At 50.2% G+C, this 16,557-nt stretch overlaps 2 protein-coding genes across 6 annotated transcripts in view; both read right to left on the bottom strand.

Moving 5' to 3' along the window:
- The window catches only part of PPCDC (phosphopantothenoylcysteine decarboxylase), a 29,632-nt gene extending 21,808 nt beyond the window's left edge, over positions 1-7,824 (bottom strand). For 2 of the 5 annotated variants that reach the window (XR_010784478.1, XM_066558887.1), the window contains exons 1-3: positions 7,638-7,824; positions 5,781-5,945; positions 1,257-1,352 (exon numbers count right to left, since the gene is read on the bottom strand). Coding sequence is in view for 2 of the 5 variants with exons in the window: in XM_066558887.1 (XP_066414984.1) it covers positions 1,257-1,352; positions 5,781-5,933 (249 nt within the window). In the remaining 3 variants the exon portion in view is untranslated. Of the gene's footprint in view, positions 1-1,256; positions 1,353-5,780; positions 5,946-7,627 lie in introns of all 5 variants that reach the window. The other 3 variants (XM_066558888.1, XM_066558890.1, XM_066558889.1) reach the window with 3 other exon arrangements.
- Positions 7,825-9,040: 1,216 nt separating this feature from the next.
- Positions 9,041-16,318, bottom strand: SCAMP5 (secretory carrier membrane protein 5). The gene is made up of 7 exons (XM_066558587.1): positions 16,206-16,318; positions 14,605-14,681; positions 14,217-14,345; positions 12,363-12,519; positions 11,610-11,711; positions 11,332-11,449; positions 9,041-11,223 (listed from the first exon to the last, which is right to left on the bottom strand). Exons 2-7 carry the CDS (start codon positions 14,609-14,611, stop codon positions 11,029-11,031), a joined length of 708 nt encoding a protein of 235 aa, XP_066414684.1. The 5' UTR covers positions 14,612-14,681; positions 16,206-16,318; the 3' UTR covers positions 9,041-11,028.
- Between the last annotated feature and the right edge of the window lie 239 nt (positions 16,319-16,557).

Below are 16,557 nucleotides of genomic sequence, written 5' to 3'. Positions count from 1 at the left end.
AGGATCTCCCAAAGAGATGCTGAGCAGGCTGTCACACTGAGCCCAGAGGAGGCCATCAAGCTGATCACAGGGATGGAGCAGCTCTCCCATGAGGAAAGGCTGACAGAGCTGGCAGTGTTTAGCCTGGAGAAGGCTTTGGGATGATCTAATTGTGTCCTTGCAGTGCCTGAAGAAGCCAGCAAGATGGAGGGAGGCTACAAAGGCCTGGAGCAACAGGACAAGGGGAAATGGCTTCCAGCTGCCAGAGGGCAGGGTTAGATGGGATATTGGAAGAAATTGTTGCCTGTGAGGGTGGTGAGGCCCTAGCACAGGCTGCCCAGAGAAGCTGTGGCTGCCCCATCCCTGGAAATGTTCCAGGCCAGGTTGGATGGGGCTTGGAGCAACCTAGGATAGTGGAAGGTGTCCCTGCCCATGGCAGAGGGTAGAACTGGATGAGTTTGAGGTCCCTTCCAACCCAAACCATTCTGTGATTATTTCACACCACAAGGGCTCCGTGCCTGCTCTCCAGTGTGCCAGCAGACCTCAAAGCTTGACCTCCAGCCCTTCTATCACCCCACTTCCTCAGAAACAACTGCCTGAGGCTGTAGCACCTTGGGATCCAGTAGGTATCCACCAATCCCTGAGACCAGCCAGAAAGTTTCCCGGCTGTTGTCACTGGCGTGTTTCTATCCACTTAAAAGTGATGCTCATGTGTGAGCAGGAATAGGGGTAAGGAGAGAGCACCTTGTGCTCAGATCAGCACTGCAAAGCAGGGATGAAATGTATGGAAAAACAAATCTTGATGCTTGTACAATGAACCTCTTCATACTCAAGGAGTCTCAAAGTGTGTCAGTAAAACTGCAGTCAGGAGAAAAAGTCGTTTCACAGGGAGCAGAGATGTTCACAGCCCTGACAGCTGAGCTAAGGAGAATGAAGCTGCTGCCTGCGTGACAAGTATGACTCATGACAAGCACCAAACTTGCTCACCATGGCTCTGCAGTGGCTGTCTTGACATTTCCTGACACTCAGAGTAGCTGAGCCCAGGGTTGAGAGAGACCACTCTGTACTCTCCCTGCCTGCTGCAGGACAAAATCCTGCACTGCATCAGAGCAGCCTCTCTCTTCCTCTTCCTTTACAGCACGTTCTTCAAAAGCCACATTTCAAACATATATTCCTAGACCAAGGAGTGAATCTTGGCTCAGGTTTAAAAAAGAACTAAGTGTGGTTTCTTGCAAGAAAACTTAAGAGGAATGCTTTTATTTGCAAGGACAACTCACCTGCCACTCCTCTTCATCACCATAGAGGGTCACAGGAATCTCCTGGGCATTGTAAAAATGTTTTGCTCTCTCAGTAGTGACCACCTTCACCTCGAGCTAAGCAGAAAGAAAAAGACCACTGGTTAGACTTGAGGAGAATTTAGAAGGTTTTGTGGCTTCTCAGAGAACCTCCCCTATTCACAGCTGAAAGGCCAGGCCACCACAGGGATCTGCAGGAACCAGAAACTCATTTCATGTCTACCTAAAACAGACAGATCCTCACCTGCCAAGCACAAGGGAAAATGTCTGTGCAGCTGTGTCCATAGCACAGGGTTTCTGTGCAGCAAACCAGTGGCTTCCACAAAGAGAGACTGGGTGAACACACGAGGTTTCTGAAATCTCAGATAAACCTGCAAAGCCATTGGAACCTTCTTTTATTGGGGAAAGCCTATCCCATCCTTCAGGTGTCTATCTGGCACACACTTACAAAAGGTGCTAAGGTGAACCTCTCATTTCCTCCTGCAGAAATCTTCCCAAGTGGAAAAGGGGCCCTTTCCCTGTTTGCTATGTGTCCCGCAGCTCTGATAAACGTTGGCAACAGCTCCTGCCACAGGCAGGGAACCAGAGGTGTCCTCCACACACCAGGGTCAGCCAGTGTCAGCTCTGCATGCCCTGACTGCCCATGTGGGACACGGAGCTGAATTTCCGGCTGAATTCCTCCCAAGGGTGTTCCTTAAACCCATCAACATCAAAACACATGGATGGAGCACTCTGAAGACTGGTAATGAGGAAGATGAACCTCAGGCTGCTGATTACAGTGAAAAATACCCATTTTCCATGGTATTGGCCAGTACCTGCTCCTTCCAGCAACTCCCAGAACCCACTGCATGGTTCTGTTGATCTGGCAGTGAGATGGGGAGAAATCAGCCCCACCAGCTGCTCCTTCCTGCTGGAAAGCAGTGCCTTGAGGTAGAAAACTGAGGAGGCACTTGGTGTGTGCACTCCTTGCTACAACCAACTGCTGGAAACCTCCAAGCTCCAAGAAGTTCTCTGCAACAGCAGCAGTGATACGACAGAGCACATGAATCCAGCTCCCAGCACCGTTTATTCCAATGGGAACAAGGCAGTGTTGGCTCCTTGCATCCTATGAGACTAGAATAACAGCTGGGAGCAGTGGAAAATCCCAGCCTCAGCATATTGTGCCCACTGGTAATTTCCCCCCAATTTCTGAAAGAAAAGTGACAGGATAAACCAGCTGCACGACACATTTTTGGTACTGTACATTTGCTTTTCTGCCACTTCTAAACGTCTGTTTTTCTTGAAACACCCCCGACTGGGAATGACAGGTGTTCATAGTGTTTTTGAGCATGAAGATCACACTCCCAGGCATTAGCTAACTGTATTATTTCCATGCTAACCTCACCCCACAGGAAGCTGCTCGAGCCAAGCAGCGACACCCACAAAGGTGCTATCGCTGTTCCGCTGCGCCGCAGGCTTCGGGTGAGGTGTTAACCTCAGTCTGCAAAAAATTTATTTATTTATTTGGGGGGTTTGAAGGCCACTGTGCAGTTTGAAGGAGATGGCTGCTCTCTGAAATGCTGCCATTGAAAAAAATATTTATTTCTTCCAAGCATAAGCCCATGACTAGGGAAGAGTTCTGTCTGTCGAGCACTGCATTCAACCATTCCAGGCCAGAACGTTGCAGAGGGATGTTGAAGGAGTTTGAGTGCTGAAATCCCACCAGCCCCCAAAAAAGTTGTTCTGTGAGTTAAATATTCTCCCTAATGAAGGTCTTCTGCTGGGGTGGGCTCCTGGTTCCCTCAAGTCCCTCCAGCTAGACTGGGAAGAGCCCACTGTTCTCAGGATTACCTCAGCCTGCATAGTTTATTCTATTTACCTGGCACACCCTCTGTTTGCCTGTGGATATCTTCAACAGTAAAGGGAGTTTGGCCACACTCAAACTCCCTCACTGGAGACAGTTTAGATTAGTTAAAGGTCTTTGGCTTAAGCCAAATCTCCAAAACAAACTTTACCACAAAGCCCATGTTCAGGCAACACTGCTGGTCTCTGATAGAGGATTCTCCTGGCCCAGCCCTTTGTGCTCAGGGGAAGGAGGTGCACGTGGTTATTTTATTTTTTAATGGCTTTCTCAGGTCTGACAGCAAAATCTTTCTAGATAGCCTGAGCACATGAGCTCCTCTGTTAAATGGCACCTACAGGCTGAGGCAGAGCCTGCCTGGCAGCTGCACAAAGAAGTGACAGGGTGTGACTTTAACCTGAAGTCCAGGTGACATCCTGGAGCTTCAAGAGCAAAACATTCTGCCCACCAAAAAGTCTGTCCTTGCCTTTCTTTAACCTAGGATTGTTAGCATTCAGAAACACATAATCACAAGAATGATTATATGCAGGTGTTTTTATTGAAGAGCTCTGGGTGTCAGGGGTACAAAACCAAATATGACTCCTGAACATGAGTTCAGGATGAACATGTTTTTATATTCTATCATCATATAACTTTCATGTTAATTATTAAACTTATATTGTTCTACTGTATACATAGATTTCAGCCAAGCATGGGCTCCTCGTGGTCCCCCTCAAACTTCTAACATAGTTTCTCATGATTCTTCTTACAACTAAACAATAATTATATTTAATTACTAAACAATCATCACATCTAACAATTATATCATTTATCATATACTGCTTACGCAGATGCAATTTCACGTGATCTGGCAAACACAAAGCCTAATATTTTCAGAGTCTATTTTTAACATTTTTCCAGGGCCCCACTAAGTCTAGCTTCTTTCTAATTCCCCGAATTTGATGATTTTAAAACCTTTTACTATCAGGATCACAGGCTGGTTTGGATTGGAAAGGAAATTAAAGGTGTTCCAGTGCCACCCCCTGCCATGGGCAGGGACACTTTCCACTATCCCAGGGTGCTCCAAGCCCTGTCCAACCTGGCCTTGGACACTTCAGGACAAGTCAAGGACAATTCAAGCAAAAGGCAGTGAGCTGTCACATCCCCTGGCACCCTTGAGGAGGTGTTAAAGTTTAATGAGCAGCAAAATCACTCTGCCAAGCCGTTCACCACAGAGCATTTCAGGCAAAACATCCATTTAAACTAACCACTCTGGTTGCAAGCCTGTGACCACATCTCCTCTGGTATCAAAGCCATATTCTGCTCCTGCCCTGCCTGCTTTGTAAAGCTCTGCTCCAGCAGTAAAGGAATTGATGCAACAGCCTGGCGCAGGATCAATAAATGCCATGGGAAAGTTACACTGACTCAGCAGGCCTTGAAATCACAGCAGAAATGAGTAAATAACTTGGATTAATAAGCTTTTATAAACTCCTGGATGTCTCAATTTTGCTTTTTCTGCCCTAAAACCAATGGCCATAATCTGCACTGGATGTCACAGACCTCTGGGGCTGCACAGAGAGTTTGAGTCCAGCTGTCTGCAGCTTTTCATTATGAAACAAATACTCAGAGAGAAGCAAAGCGTTTGAGCCAAATTCCTACCACAGGTCATTTGCATTCTGCCTGTCACCTACACAGAAGGATGTCCCAAGCTCCAGGAGCAAAGGAAAATGGACAATGGCCAAGTTAATCCAAGAGGGAGAGGATTAGAAGATCTCTATCTCTGGCTCTGGGCTGGTCACCCCATTCCTTAATGTCATTTTTCTTTGTCCTTCTTATTTCAGGCTGGGACCTTTGACCTCACTAATCACATCAGGCCAAGTCATAAATTAACTGAGGCCTCCCTTTGCCTCATCTCCAGCTCCCTTTCCAGCTTGGGTGACAACATCAACCAGATAAACCAGCACCTCCTCTGCTTTTCTACTAAATGTACCCACAAGGTACAGCCTCCCAAGGCACCCCAAAGGAAATTCAGGCAGCAATCTCATCAATAAATCTGCAGATTTCAGTGCACTCTTCTTGCCCCTGCCACTCTTTTCTTTCACTGCTCCAAAATAGTTCTTCCTTTTCTAAAAATCTAAAAGTTTTCTATGTTTAACTTTATCCTACAGCAAAAATAGCACATTTCCCTCCCTGATCAGGCACCAGTGGCCCCTGCTGGGCACCTCTGTTACTCCAGACAACAAATAGTAAAAAAATACTACACAAACACATAGAGCAGCTTGTGTTCTCCATTTCTGGTTTTACAAGGTCTGTTTTCCCTTTCGGGGTCACATTTGGAAAAGCCATATCCCACCCATGCAAAACTGCAATACCCTGGAGATTTCAAGTTTCAGAAGCATCACCTCTGTCTGCAACCACATTGGATAACCTGACTGACAAGGACAAACTCCAGAAAAAACAAAACACCCAAAACAAAGATCATTTCAAGTATGAAATGGTAAGAAAGAAAAAAAAAAAAAAAAAGATTTTTAAAAACAGGTGAAATTCTCCTCACAGACTTTTTTGAAAACTAAGTGGCCCCCAAGGAGGAACTTGTTATTTTTGTTATTTTAGCAGAAGGAACGGGATCACTCCCCAAAACCAGGGTAACTCCAACTTCACAAAGCTCCACCAAGAGCTTCACTCACCCCAGGGATTTTCAGCAATTCTGCCACCAGCAGGGGCAGCTTGAGGGCAGCCACGCTTCCAGTCACTCCCAGCAGCACATGGAATTTTTCCTGTGCCACAGATGAGCTGTTTCCTGCAGGAATGCCTGGCTCTGGCAGGGAGATGGGCTCCATGCTCCAATCCAGCTGTGCAGGCACAAGGAAACAAAGACACTGGGCTAACACAGCCTCCAACCCCAACACATTCCCAACAGAGGGGGATCTAACCTGGACTCTGCAGGACCCAGAAAGATGGGATGGCTCTGGGTCATCCCCAAATGCCACCCATCCCACAGGGAATTCAAGCACCAGCAGAACTTTGAGGGCAGCTCAATGTGTAATTACATTTTTCTGTCAGACACTAGGAAACAGACTCCTAAAACTTGAGCAGAGAGGCCACAAATGTGCCCTGGAAAAGTTCATGCCCACCAAAATTAAAACTCCCACATGTTGAACATGGTCCAGAATTTAGGGGAGATAAATAAATCAATTTGGGATAAAATTTTACACCAAGTTCTCTAAAGGCAAACAAACCCCTGCTGAGATGCTTTCCCTCTGTACTCTCTGGTGATTAATAAATGCACAGAGATGTCTTAATAATTAAAAATGTGGGGCCTCACTGCATGCACAACCATCTTGTTTCTCACTGTGTCCCTAAATATTAACAGCAACACTAGAAATAATTCCCTAGCAGCTCTAATTCAGGTCTGCTGCTTCCTCCTGGCCTCCCTATGCTGCTGCCACACTGATAAAAACCAGAAATTAATGTTTTGGTGAGGAAACTGACACAAATATCTCAAATATAATCAATTAATGATTAAGCAGCAAAGAGCAAATCCAGTTCTTGAAAAATCACTGCAACCAGTAAAGTTTGTTCCATTTTAGTGATGTCCTTGTTGTTCAAACTGTTTGGAATCACTTTGGGTGGAAAGAAGATGGACACTGGCTGTCCTGATTTTTGGGAGCAACTCAGAGGGTGGAGAGAGGAATTTCACAGGATCACAGCCTGGTTTGGCTTAGAAGGGAAATGAAAGTGAACAAATCCCACCCCCTGTCATGGGCAGGAACACTTTCCACTAAGAACCCAATTCCAGCTTTGCTGATTAGCAAGGGTAATTAAGAGGTGAGGAAATGCAGCAGGACATTGGCTGAGAGATTTTAATGCTTGCACCATGCTTTGCATATTCATCTATATTTAATTAAAATCAGATTATTATGATTATATATAAATAATTAAAATTATTATCTACTTAAAGCATGCTTAGGATGTTTCCAAAATGTCCACAATTAATTCCACCAAAGCATCCACAAATTAAGGGTAATTAAGAGGTGAGGAAATGTAGTAGGACATTGGCTGAGAGATTTTAATGCTACCACCACGCTTCACATATTTATCTACATCTAATTAAAATCATATTATTATTTATAAATAATTAAAATTATTATCTATTTAAAGCACCCTTAGGCTGTTTCCAAAATGTCCACAATTAATTCCACCAAAGCATCTACAAATTAAAGCCTGGGTATTAAAAAGTAAATTTTTAAGTAGGAAACTTTCAAAATGCTTACGAACTATAAAGTAATAATAAAAAGGATAAAAATGAAAAAAATAGAACAATTATTAAAATGGTAAAATAATGATAAATACGGTAAAGCAATGGCAAAAAGGTGAAAATTTTAAATGGTACAAATGTAAAAATAAAAGCAAAAATAGCAAAATAGTGGTAAAAATATAAAATAACGGCAAAATATTATAGTAGAAGCTGTATGTATAATAATACATGTAACATAACGATAAAAAAAAGTGCTGGGCCGCGCTTTCCTCTTACCCAAACACACCTGTGGTGAAGCAGCCACCAGAAAACAAGCAATTTACAGACCCTTAGGGGTTAATTAAATTGACTTTTAATGCGGTAGCGGTGCTGCAAACGGCTCCAAAAGGCCGCACACCAGCACCGAGAAGCCGCAGGGCCCCCAGAAAGTGACAAACAGCGCCCGACACCGCTCCGGGCAGGGCCGGGAGGGCCGTGAGGGCAGCGGGCGGACCGGAACTGGGGAGTGCCGGGAACCGGCGCACGCACGGCGCTGATTGGTGAGCACTGCTCCCGCCCTCGGCGCTGATTGGTGTGCACTGCTCCCGCCCTGGGCGCTGATTGGTGCGGGCAGCGCGCGCGCCCAGCGGGAGGAAGGGGTGTCATGGCGGCCCGTCACGGCCCCGTCCTGGGTTATGGCGGCAGTGCTGCCACCCGGGAGGGCTTTGTGCCGCTCTGTGCCCCAGTCGTGCCCACGCGGGGGATCTCGCCAAGGGCAAGCGGGTGGCTTCAGGCTGCTCAGGAAGCAGTCTTAGCTGGGATTGTGGCTCGTGGCAAGGTTTTGGAACGGAACAAAAACCAAAGAAACTCGGTGTAGAAGGCCTGTGGGGGACAGTATAGAGGAGAGGGTCTGAGGGCCCCTCAAGTGACAGGGGTGATATCTGAGCCCAGGAAAGTGCTTGAGATCAGGAGTGAAACCTTTCCTATGGGATTCAGGGCAGCCACACAGAGCTGACAGGGTAAAGTAGATTAAAGGACTGAGTATTCACTGTCCGAGGCACAGACAGATAAGGGGAATGGCTTCCCATGCCAGAGGGCAGGGTGAGGTGGGATACTGGGAAGGAATTGTGCCCTGGCACCGGGTCCCCTGTGGCTGCCCCTGGATCCCTGGAAGTGTCCAGGGCTAGGCTGGATGGGGCTTGGAGCAGCCTGGGACAGTGGAAGGTGTCCCTGCTGGAGGAGCTGTAAGGTCCCTTCCCACCCAAACCATCCCATGATTATGTGGGCACGACAGACCTGGGGCAGCCCGTGGTGCCCAGCCCTGTGCAGATCCAGCTCAAAAGCAGCAGTTATTTGGACATCCCTCTGATATTGGCTACAAACAAGCAGCAAGGCCAGCAAGAGGCAGAGAGAGCTGTGCCCTGCTGAATGCAGGACGTGAAAGGCAACAGGGACACCTCAGGAGAAGCCCAGGTGTGTTCTATGAGAGGCGTCTTACCCAGCAATAGGAACAGCCCATCTCTCCCACCCTGTGGGCTTCGGGAGCACCACACTTTGAATCAGCCCCACCTGGAGCAGGGACAGCTTACAAATAACCGAGGTGAGAACGAGGGGTCGAGTTTCCCACCTGGCTGGAGCCACGGGGGGAACGTTTCAGTGCTCACACATCGGAGCTCACACATCACTCAGGAGACACATCGAAGAGGAGGGTTAGGTGCTGAAGCAATGTCTGTTAGTTACAGCTCGTTACAGTTATTATTGATGCATCTTATTGTCAATGCAAGAGGTGAAGTCACTTAATCCATCATTTCTCAGACACGGATGACAGAGCACGTGGTTTGGCAGAGTAAGTTTTAGGCGAGCTAGAAATGGATTGCACAATATTTAAACCTGATTAAGTACATAATAGGCTTAGCAAAGGATTACTTTTCTCCTGACATTTTATACATAAATATATACACACACACACACACACACACACAGACAGGCATTTTATCAGTAGCTGCATTTTAGTCTGGTCAAGAGACGACTGCCTATTGCAGAATGACTGGAGTGACACCCTTAAAAAGGAAACTAGTCTTGGTGTGCTTTGCTGGAGAAGAGAAGGTCCTTTTTGGGGTGATTCTCAGGGGTAGGGGTCACATCCAAGCATCAGTGGAGGGCTGGAGGGGACATATACGGGGCTGGGGACTCGCACAGTCCTGGCTGGTGGCACACTGAGCTCCTTCCCTGTGCCAGGCAGGAAATACTGGAGCCAAAGGGCTGGATTGGATTCTGTTTGGGCTGCTTTTCGAGGACTTGGAGAAAAATTTGGCTTATTTAAAGTGCATTTAGAGTTGAAAAGCATCTCAGAGAAGTAGCTTTCCCTACCCCTGCCCTGCAGCATCCATCCCATTTATGCTCCCACTCATAATCTTTTCCAGGGTGTGCCAGTCACCTTCCCCAAGAAGTGTTGGTCTGAGCTCAGCTGCCTCCTGCGAGGGTGCAGGATCATTATTTAATGTCAAACATCCCCAAATTGGGCAGGGATTCGGGCCTGACAGGGATTTCTGCACCAGGAAAACACAGGGCCACATCTCACCATGCTTTTCAGGAGTGCAAGTGAGCAGGAGTCCTTCCCTCCAGCCTGGAGGTTTCCTCAAGAGACTTAAATTAGCACAAACCTCCAAAGCTAACAGGGACAAACCTTGGCCTGGCTATTTCCATGAGCAGGGAAACTGCTTGGATGTGCTGGGATTTGGGGTGGCAAGATTTGACCCGCAGCCTTGCCCAAGCACAGGTCCTCTGAGGAATGCTCTGTCACTTTTACAGCTGCTTTTCAGAACAGAAGCCTTAAAAAAAAAAACAGACTCAGGATGCAGAATCTGGAATGGGATGGTTGTATACCACAGGGAAAACCTGTCCTTGCTCCCCAACACACACACACATGCACACACACACACTGGTCCTCCACGTCGAAGTGTAAACTACTCACAACACCACACACTGAGAGAAGTTGTAGATCCTGAGCCAGGGTGTAGATTAGGAATCTCTTGGCTTCCAGCATATCAACAGCAAGATTGAGGGTTTCTTATATTTTTTTCCCTTTTTTTTTTTTTAATCCTAAATCAGCCAGCCACCTGCTAGTTAAAAAGCAAAAGAAAAAAGGAGAATTCCCAGGATTGCTTGCCCTTGCTGAGACAGTGGCAAGTGGCTGGATGCTACCAACTGAAAGAGAAAACTCACACACATCAAAAACCCGAGGTTTGGGGCTTATTCCAAGAGGGAAGATGGGTGCTGGTTGCTATTTTTCCCTTTTTGGGGGCATGGGGGGGGGTTTTGGCTGATGAGGTTCTAACGTACACCTATCACCACAGTAATTAAAAAACCACCACCGTACACTATTCCACAGGGAAAAAGAAGACACGTGAATGGACACTGACTACCACGCACAACAAGAGCCCTGCAGGTCAACTCACGGCCTCTTCAGAACGAAAAAGAAAGGAGAAAAGAAGAGCTCAAGACAAGAAAAACAGAAAAAAAAAAAAAAAAAAAAGGAAAGAAAAAAATCCCAAAGGATCTCGTTACAAAGACGGGAAAAGAACCACCATTATGGTACACTCTGACTTTCTGAGACAGCTGCAGAAACTCAGGCTCAGGCTTCCTCCTCCCTTTTTCCCCCCCAGCTCTTCCTCCTGAGGACAGAGTCCTGCTGCTGCTCACATCTCGTTGGAGTAGGTGTAGTTGGGGGTGGCCGAGTACTGCGTCTCGTGCTGCATCATGGCGCCCTGCGCCGCCCCCATGGCCGCGTTCTGCGCCGCCTGCTGCACGTGGGGGTTCTTCCAGGCCCCCGTGGTCCACTCCTCCTGCGCTTTGCTGAAGCTCCCGCCACTGCCCCGGTAAAACTTGTGCACCTGCAGGGAAAATCCAGAGGGGCTGAGCACCCGCGGCCGGCACGGAGCTCCTGGGGTGGCAGGAGGGCCACCCAAAGCCATGTGGAACCCCTGTTCTTCCTGCCATACCATGGTGAGAGCGATGAAGGAGAAGACTGCCATGGCTGTGAAGAGCACGGTGGGGATCAGCATCACCACAGCTGAGCCCACGTTGGTCCCAAAGAAGGAAATCGCTGCAATCCAGCCACTGCAAGGGGATGGAAACAATTGGTTAATTAACCACCTCTCCCAGACTGCCAGCAGCCCTCCCAGCTCCTCAAACCATCTTCACCAAGGAGAGAACCAGTAAGGAAGCTAAAACACCATGGTGACCACCCTTGTACCCAACACAGCAACATTTTCCTTACCAGACCCCCCATCCAGGGATCCCCACTGCCTGGATAATGCTGATCACCAGCTGGGCCATGAAGGTGAAGAAGAAGGCCATGAAGCTGAAGGAACTGTCTGTCCTGCAAGAGAAGGATCAGTCACTCCTGCACCTCCATCCCCGCTGCACTCCAAGGAAAAGGAGATGCTCCGACGTATCAGACCTGGCTGTGGTTTAGCAGGAGGGTGATGGAAAGAAAAATTAAAGGCAAAGGAGAAACTGCAAGAGGCTGAAGGTGGTCAAGGGAAACCTGGGAAAGCTGTGGGGCACCAGACCCTCCCTATGGCTCAGTCAGCTGGGCTTGAGGACATCTGTGTTGGGACACGACTCTCAGCTCACACCACCCCACATGGGAATAAATACACCCCTAGTTCTCTAGATTTGGGGACTGACCTCAGCACCACAGGTAATCTGTACAAACACCTCAAGGATTCATGGAAAAATATAAGAGATGCCTCAGGGATGGGAGGGAAAGTGGCACCCCAGCTGCATCCTCACCACTATCCCCCACCACTGCACAGAGGCACAAGGAAAGTGTCCTTACAACACCTGATGGGGGGTTTTGCCCCCAGGAAATCCCAAACACTCTGGTTTTGAAGGTTAGAAAGTAAAGCTAAAGGGCTGCACAGAAAGGAATTCCCCCAATTAGTCAGGCAATGCCCCAAGCTAAACACTGACCGTTTACGAAGGAAAACAAGGCAGAAAGAAGCCAGGCTCAGGTGCGACCACTTACTTGAAAGCTTTGTAAATAGGTCTAAACCAGCAGACATAGGAGCAGGGCGTAAAGAGAATGAGCCAGAGAATTGCCAGTCCAAAATTTACAGCTCCGCCGCCTCCAATGAGCCACGCGAGGCAGCCCACGAGATTCACCGCCAAGGTGATGCTGTTCACTGCAAACACACACACACACACAGAGCAGAGTAGCACGGATGCAAGGGTGGCACTGAGACACCAAGGACCCCAACCCCAGGGAACGTGGCCTCAGAATCGTGCCCTAGCTGGATTTCCCTTAAATTAAGCTGGGAGCACATTCCCAGGCTGGCTGGGCCGAAGGGGGTCAGGCCTCAGCTGAGTGTAACAGGAGGAAAATCAATGTATCACTGAGAGTTGTAATTCCCTAAGCAGTTCCTGAGCTCTGAAGATTGGCAGGAGTTGCATCCTCCCGCTCCTATCAAGCCAGGTCACATTTCCACTAACAGAAGGAAACTGGAGGAATTGTGGTGAAGTTTTTCGCTTGCTCCAGATACATCTTTGCTGAAGGAGCTTGTGCAGGAGCTCCCCGAGCACCACTGAGAGCCAAAATGCTGAACTCCTGACCCTGCCTCGCCGGTTCAGGGGGTGACACATTTCCCTCGCCCACCCCTGCCTGGGATCAGGCCACACAAGGGCTCTGACTATGAGTCCCAGCTCAGCAGACACAGGACAAAGCAGAGAAGGCTCAGCTGCGTTCTGACGCCTCCGAGTTCGGAGAATGATTCATTATTTCGACGAGAACGAGAGCCCTCCCACCACCGCCTGCCTGAGAGCTGCAGCTGGCAAGGCAAGGAGCTCAGCTGCCCTAAAGGACATGAAGGGACCTTCCAGCCACGCTGTGCTGGGTGTCTGAGGGGCTGCTGGGGAGAAAATGACCCAGAGAGGAGCTCCAGAGGCAAAACCCAAGGGACAGTGACTGGCTCTAGGAGGTGGTGCTGGTGTTAAGGAGCAAGGACCAAGGTCTGCTACATTAAGAGGAAGAACATCCTGGTTGGGATGGGGAGGGAACTGAACACCCCCAAGAGAGCTTCCCCAGGGAAGCACAGCTTTTTTCCTTCCATGCCTTAAACAAGCAAACCTTCCTGACATGATGAAGCTACCCCAGGGTCACCCTCCTGACAGGACACAGCCCCAGGGATGCCAGCCTGGTGCCATGGCAAAAGCAGGAACACACCACAACCTCTGTTGTGTTAGCTCAGCTCTTCCTAACCTGCCCCTAAAGCACAGGGCACTCCCTGGGCACTGGTGCTTCCAAAGTTCAGGGGAAATGCCTGATAAGGGAACTGAGTTCTAGAAAGAAATTAAATGCTGGTGCCAACTTGCCCTGAGCTGTGCACGTTTCCACCTATGCTGGGGTGTGACCTCTCCCTCTGGCTCTGTTCCCTGCCCGTGTTTGGTGAAGAAGAGAGATCCAGGATAGCTGGAAGAGCTGGAAGCTGGTGACAGCTCTGTTAGCACAGCACGGCACACAGAGGCATGCAAAAGGAACAGGCAAGCTCCGGGAAGCCTCAAGCTCCACATTTTGGGGAGCAGGCACACCAGCCCTCCAGTCTGAGCTGTCTCCTCCTTACAGCAGGACATCAACAGCACCACCAGTGACCCTGGGACACTGAGCCAGCTCCATAGCTCCATCCTGGAGGCTGGAAGGGCTGGGATCCATGGGATGCTGCAGCCCACCTCTCATTCCTGACTTTTAAAAGGAGACACCAAGGCCTGGAGGGGGAGAAGGGCTTCCCCTGACCTTATCCTGCCCTTTCAGCTGGCAGCTCCTAGAGGAGCAGCCTTTGGAGAGGCAAACAGATCCCACTGGAGCCATTCCCACAGGGCCACTCACGCATCCAGAGGTAGTAAAGCCGCTTGGCCATGGTCCGGTGCTGTGGCGGGATCTCCGCATCGAAGTCCTGGTAGAAACATGGCTTCAGGGGGATGAACTTGGGCAGGGGAGGGAAGTTGTTCACCTTTTCTGCAAGGAAAAGTTTCACTAGTATCAGGCTGAACAAAAACCAAGAGGCTTCCTAAATAACCCCAAGAACAGTCAAATTTTACACAGGAGTTAAGGATTTCCTATGGAAACTGCCACCAACCCACCCGAAAGGATCAAATTCAGCCCTCACTGGCCACAGAGATCCTGCAGCCATGGACACCCCCCCCACCCCACTGATGGCTAACGAGGTGACATTATGGCCAGTAGAGCCCACAATGATCTCCAGAGCCCCCTGTACCTGCCATGCTGGCACACGCTCAGCCTCTCTGCTCCTCGAGAAAAATACTTGGGAAAAACGTGGGAGCTTTAGCAAAGCTGGAGGAGAACGAGAGAAAAAAAGGTTGATTGAAGTGGTCAGGGACGTCTGCAAAAGCCTTCACCTTCCCTCCCATTCCCAAACAACTCAAGGACAGCAGTTGGCTTCACTTCTGTGACACTCTGGACTATCACACATCCAGGCTGGCACCTGGCTGGCAGTGTGATAAATCCTGACTCCTCTGGCTCAGGCTTATGTGCCAGTTAAGGCAGAAGATTACGAGAGGATCCAGTGATGTGGGGCCTCCCACTCCCAACTGACCTACATCCAGGAGAGGGCCAGGTAGGGCAGCAGGGAAAGGAGGTGGCTGTGGGCAGTTTGAAACTCTCAAGTTCATTACCTGACCCCAAAATAATTATTTTAAAAAATGTATTATTGGGTTTTTCTTGCTGAATTCCAGCACAGGGGACTACCTGGCTGCCTAGTAGCTGCCATCTCTGCAAGCCCAAGCCAAAAACAAGGCCAAAACGGGAGCAGAAAATCAGAGCAAAGAAATCAGCTGGAGAAAAAAAATAAATCAGTGGCGATTGTCACTAGTGAGTCACTTGAGTGCCTGGCTTAACAATTACTCATGTCATTTGGCACCTCATTCCAGAGCATGCAGGTGGGAAAGGAGGAGAGCTCAGCATCCCAGGACCATCCCAGACCATTCCATGCTCAGCTCTGTGCCAGATGTGAAAATTACGGCGAAATAAAGCGAAAAATTATTACCTGAGGTTTTAAAGAGAAGCGTGAAGATGGCGTATCCCCACCTGCCTGCAGGTTTTGCCCTTTCCCAGTTATCCAGGCAGCGACCAACACATTTCCCAGGACACGGGGTCCCGGCAGTTGGTGCCTGGGGCTCCTGGGGGGGATTTGGGGAGCTCTCTCTAGGGGTCTATTCGCACCCCCCAGGGCTCGCCGTGCCCGACATCCGCCGGCAGCCCCCGGATGCTTCCATCCCGCCAGTGCTATAAATACGAGCTCCTCGGGCGCGGTGACGTCCGCCCGGCCGCCCCTACCCACGTGTGCCGGGAGCGGGGACACACGGCCCGGCACCCCCCGGCCCCGCCACCGTGGGGCCAAAGCACCGGCACAGCGACACATTCGGGTGGGGTTTTTTTGCAAAATGAGGAATATGGTGGAGTGGATGGAAAAAGGAAGGGGGATCGCATAGGGGAAGGCACCGAGAAGAAACAGCTCTGGTGCACGGGGCGCGTTTGGGGAGGGCAGGCAGGGCTCGGCATCGCTGCCCCTACGTTTCCACGCGTGAGGGGCTGCGTGCCCCACGCATCCCCACCTCACAGCCGGCGCAGCCTCCCAGCAGCGGCCTGGATCGGGGAGAAGGGCGGCCCAAGCCCCGCTCGGTCCCCGGTGCACCCACGCGTGTGCAGGGTCACCGCGGCTGTCCCCACGCCGCGCATCCCCCCCCGCAAGCGGATGCAGAGCGGGAGGTCGGTGCAAAGGGCGGCCAGCCCCCTCGGGGGGAGCATCCAGCGCCCTCACACCGAGGCGTTTCCCCTCTCCACACTCCCGGGACTCACCACGTGGCGTGACCCGTCCCGTCCCCTCCGGTCCCCGGCGGGTGGCGGCGGCCGCCCGCCCGCCCGGTGCTGCTCCTGCCGCAGCGACCGCGCTCTCGCGAGACTGCGGCGCCGCCGCCACCCGGGCTATGGGCAGCACCGGGATCTCGCGAGAGCGCCCGCCGCTGTCCAGGGTCCTGATGCCGCCGGATGGAGGGGCGGGGCCATGGGGGAAAGGGCGGGGCCTACTGAAGGGGCGGGGCCATTACGGGGGCTCTATAGGGCTGGGGGTTCCATGGGGCTGGCAGTGCTCTATGGGGCTTGGGGGGCTCCATGGGGCTGGGAGTGTTCTATGGGGCCTGGGAAGCTTTAC

The sequence above is a fragment of the Molothrus aeneus genome, chromosome 13 (genome assembly GCF_037042795.1).
Source record: "Molothrus aeneus isolate 106 chromosome 13, BPBGC_Maene_1.0, whole genome shotgun sequence".
Taxonomy (NCBI): domain Eukaryota; kingdom Metazoa; phylum Chordata; class Aves; order Passeriformes; family Icteridae; genus Molothrus; species Molothrus aeneus.
The sequence above is the reverse complement of the archived record's forward strand: the minus strand, read 5'-3'. Positions and strand labels throughout refer to the sequence as shown.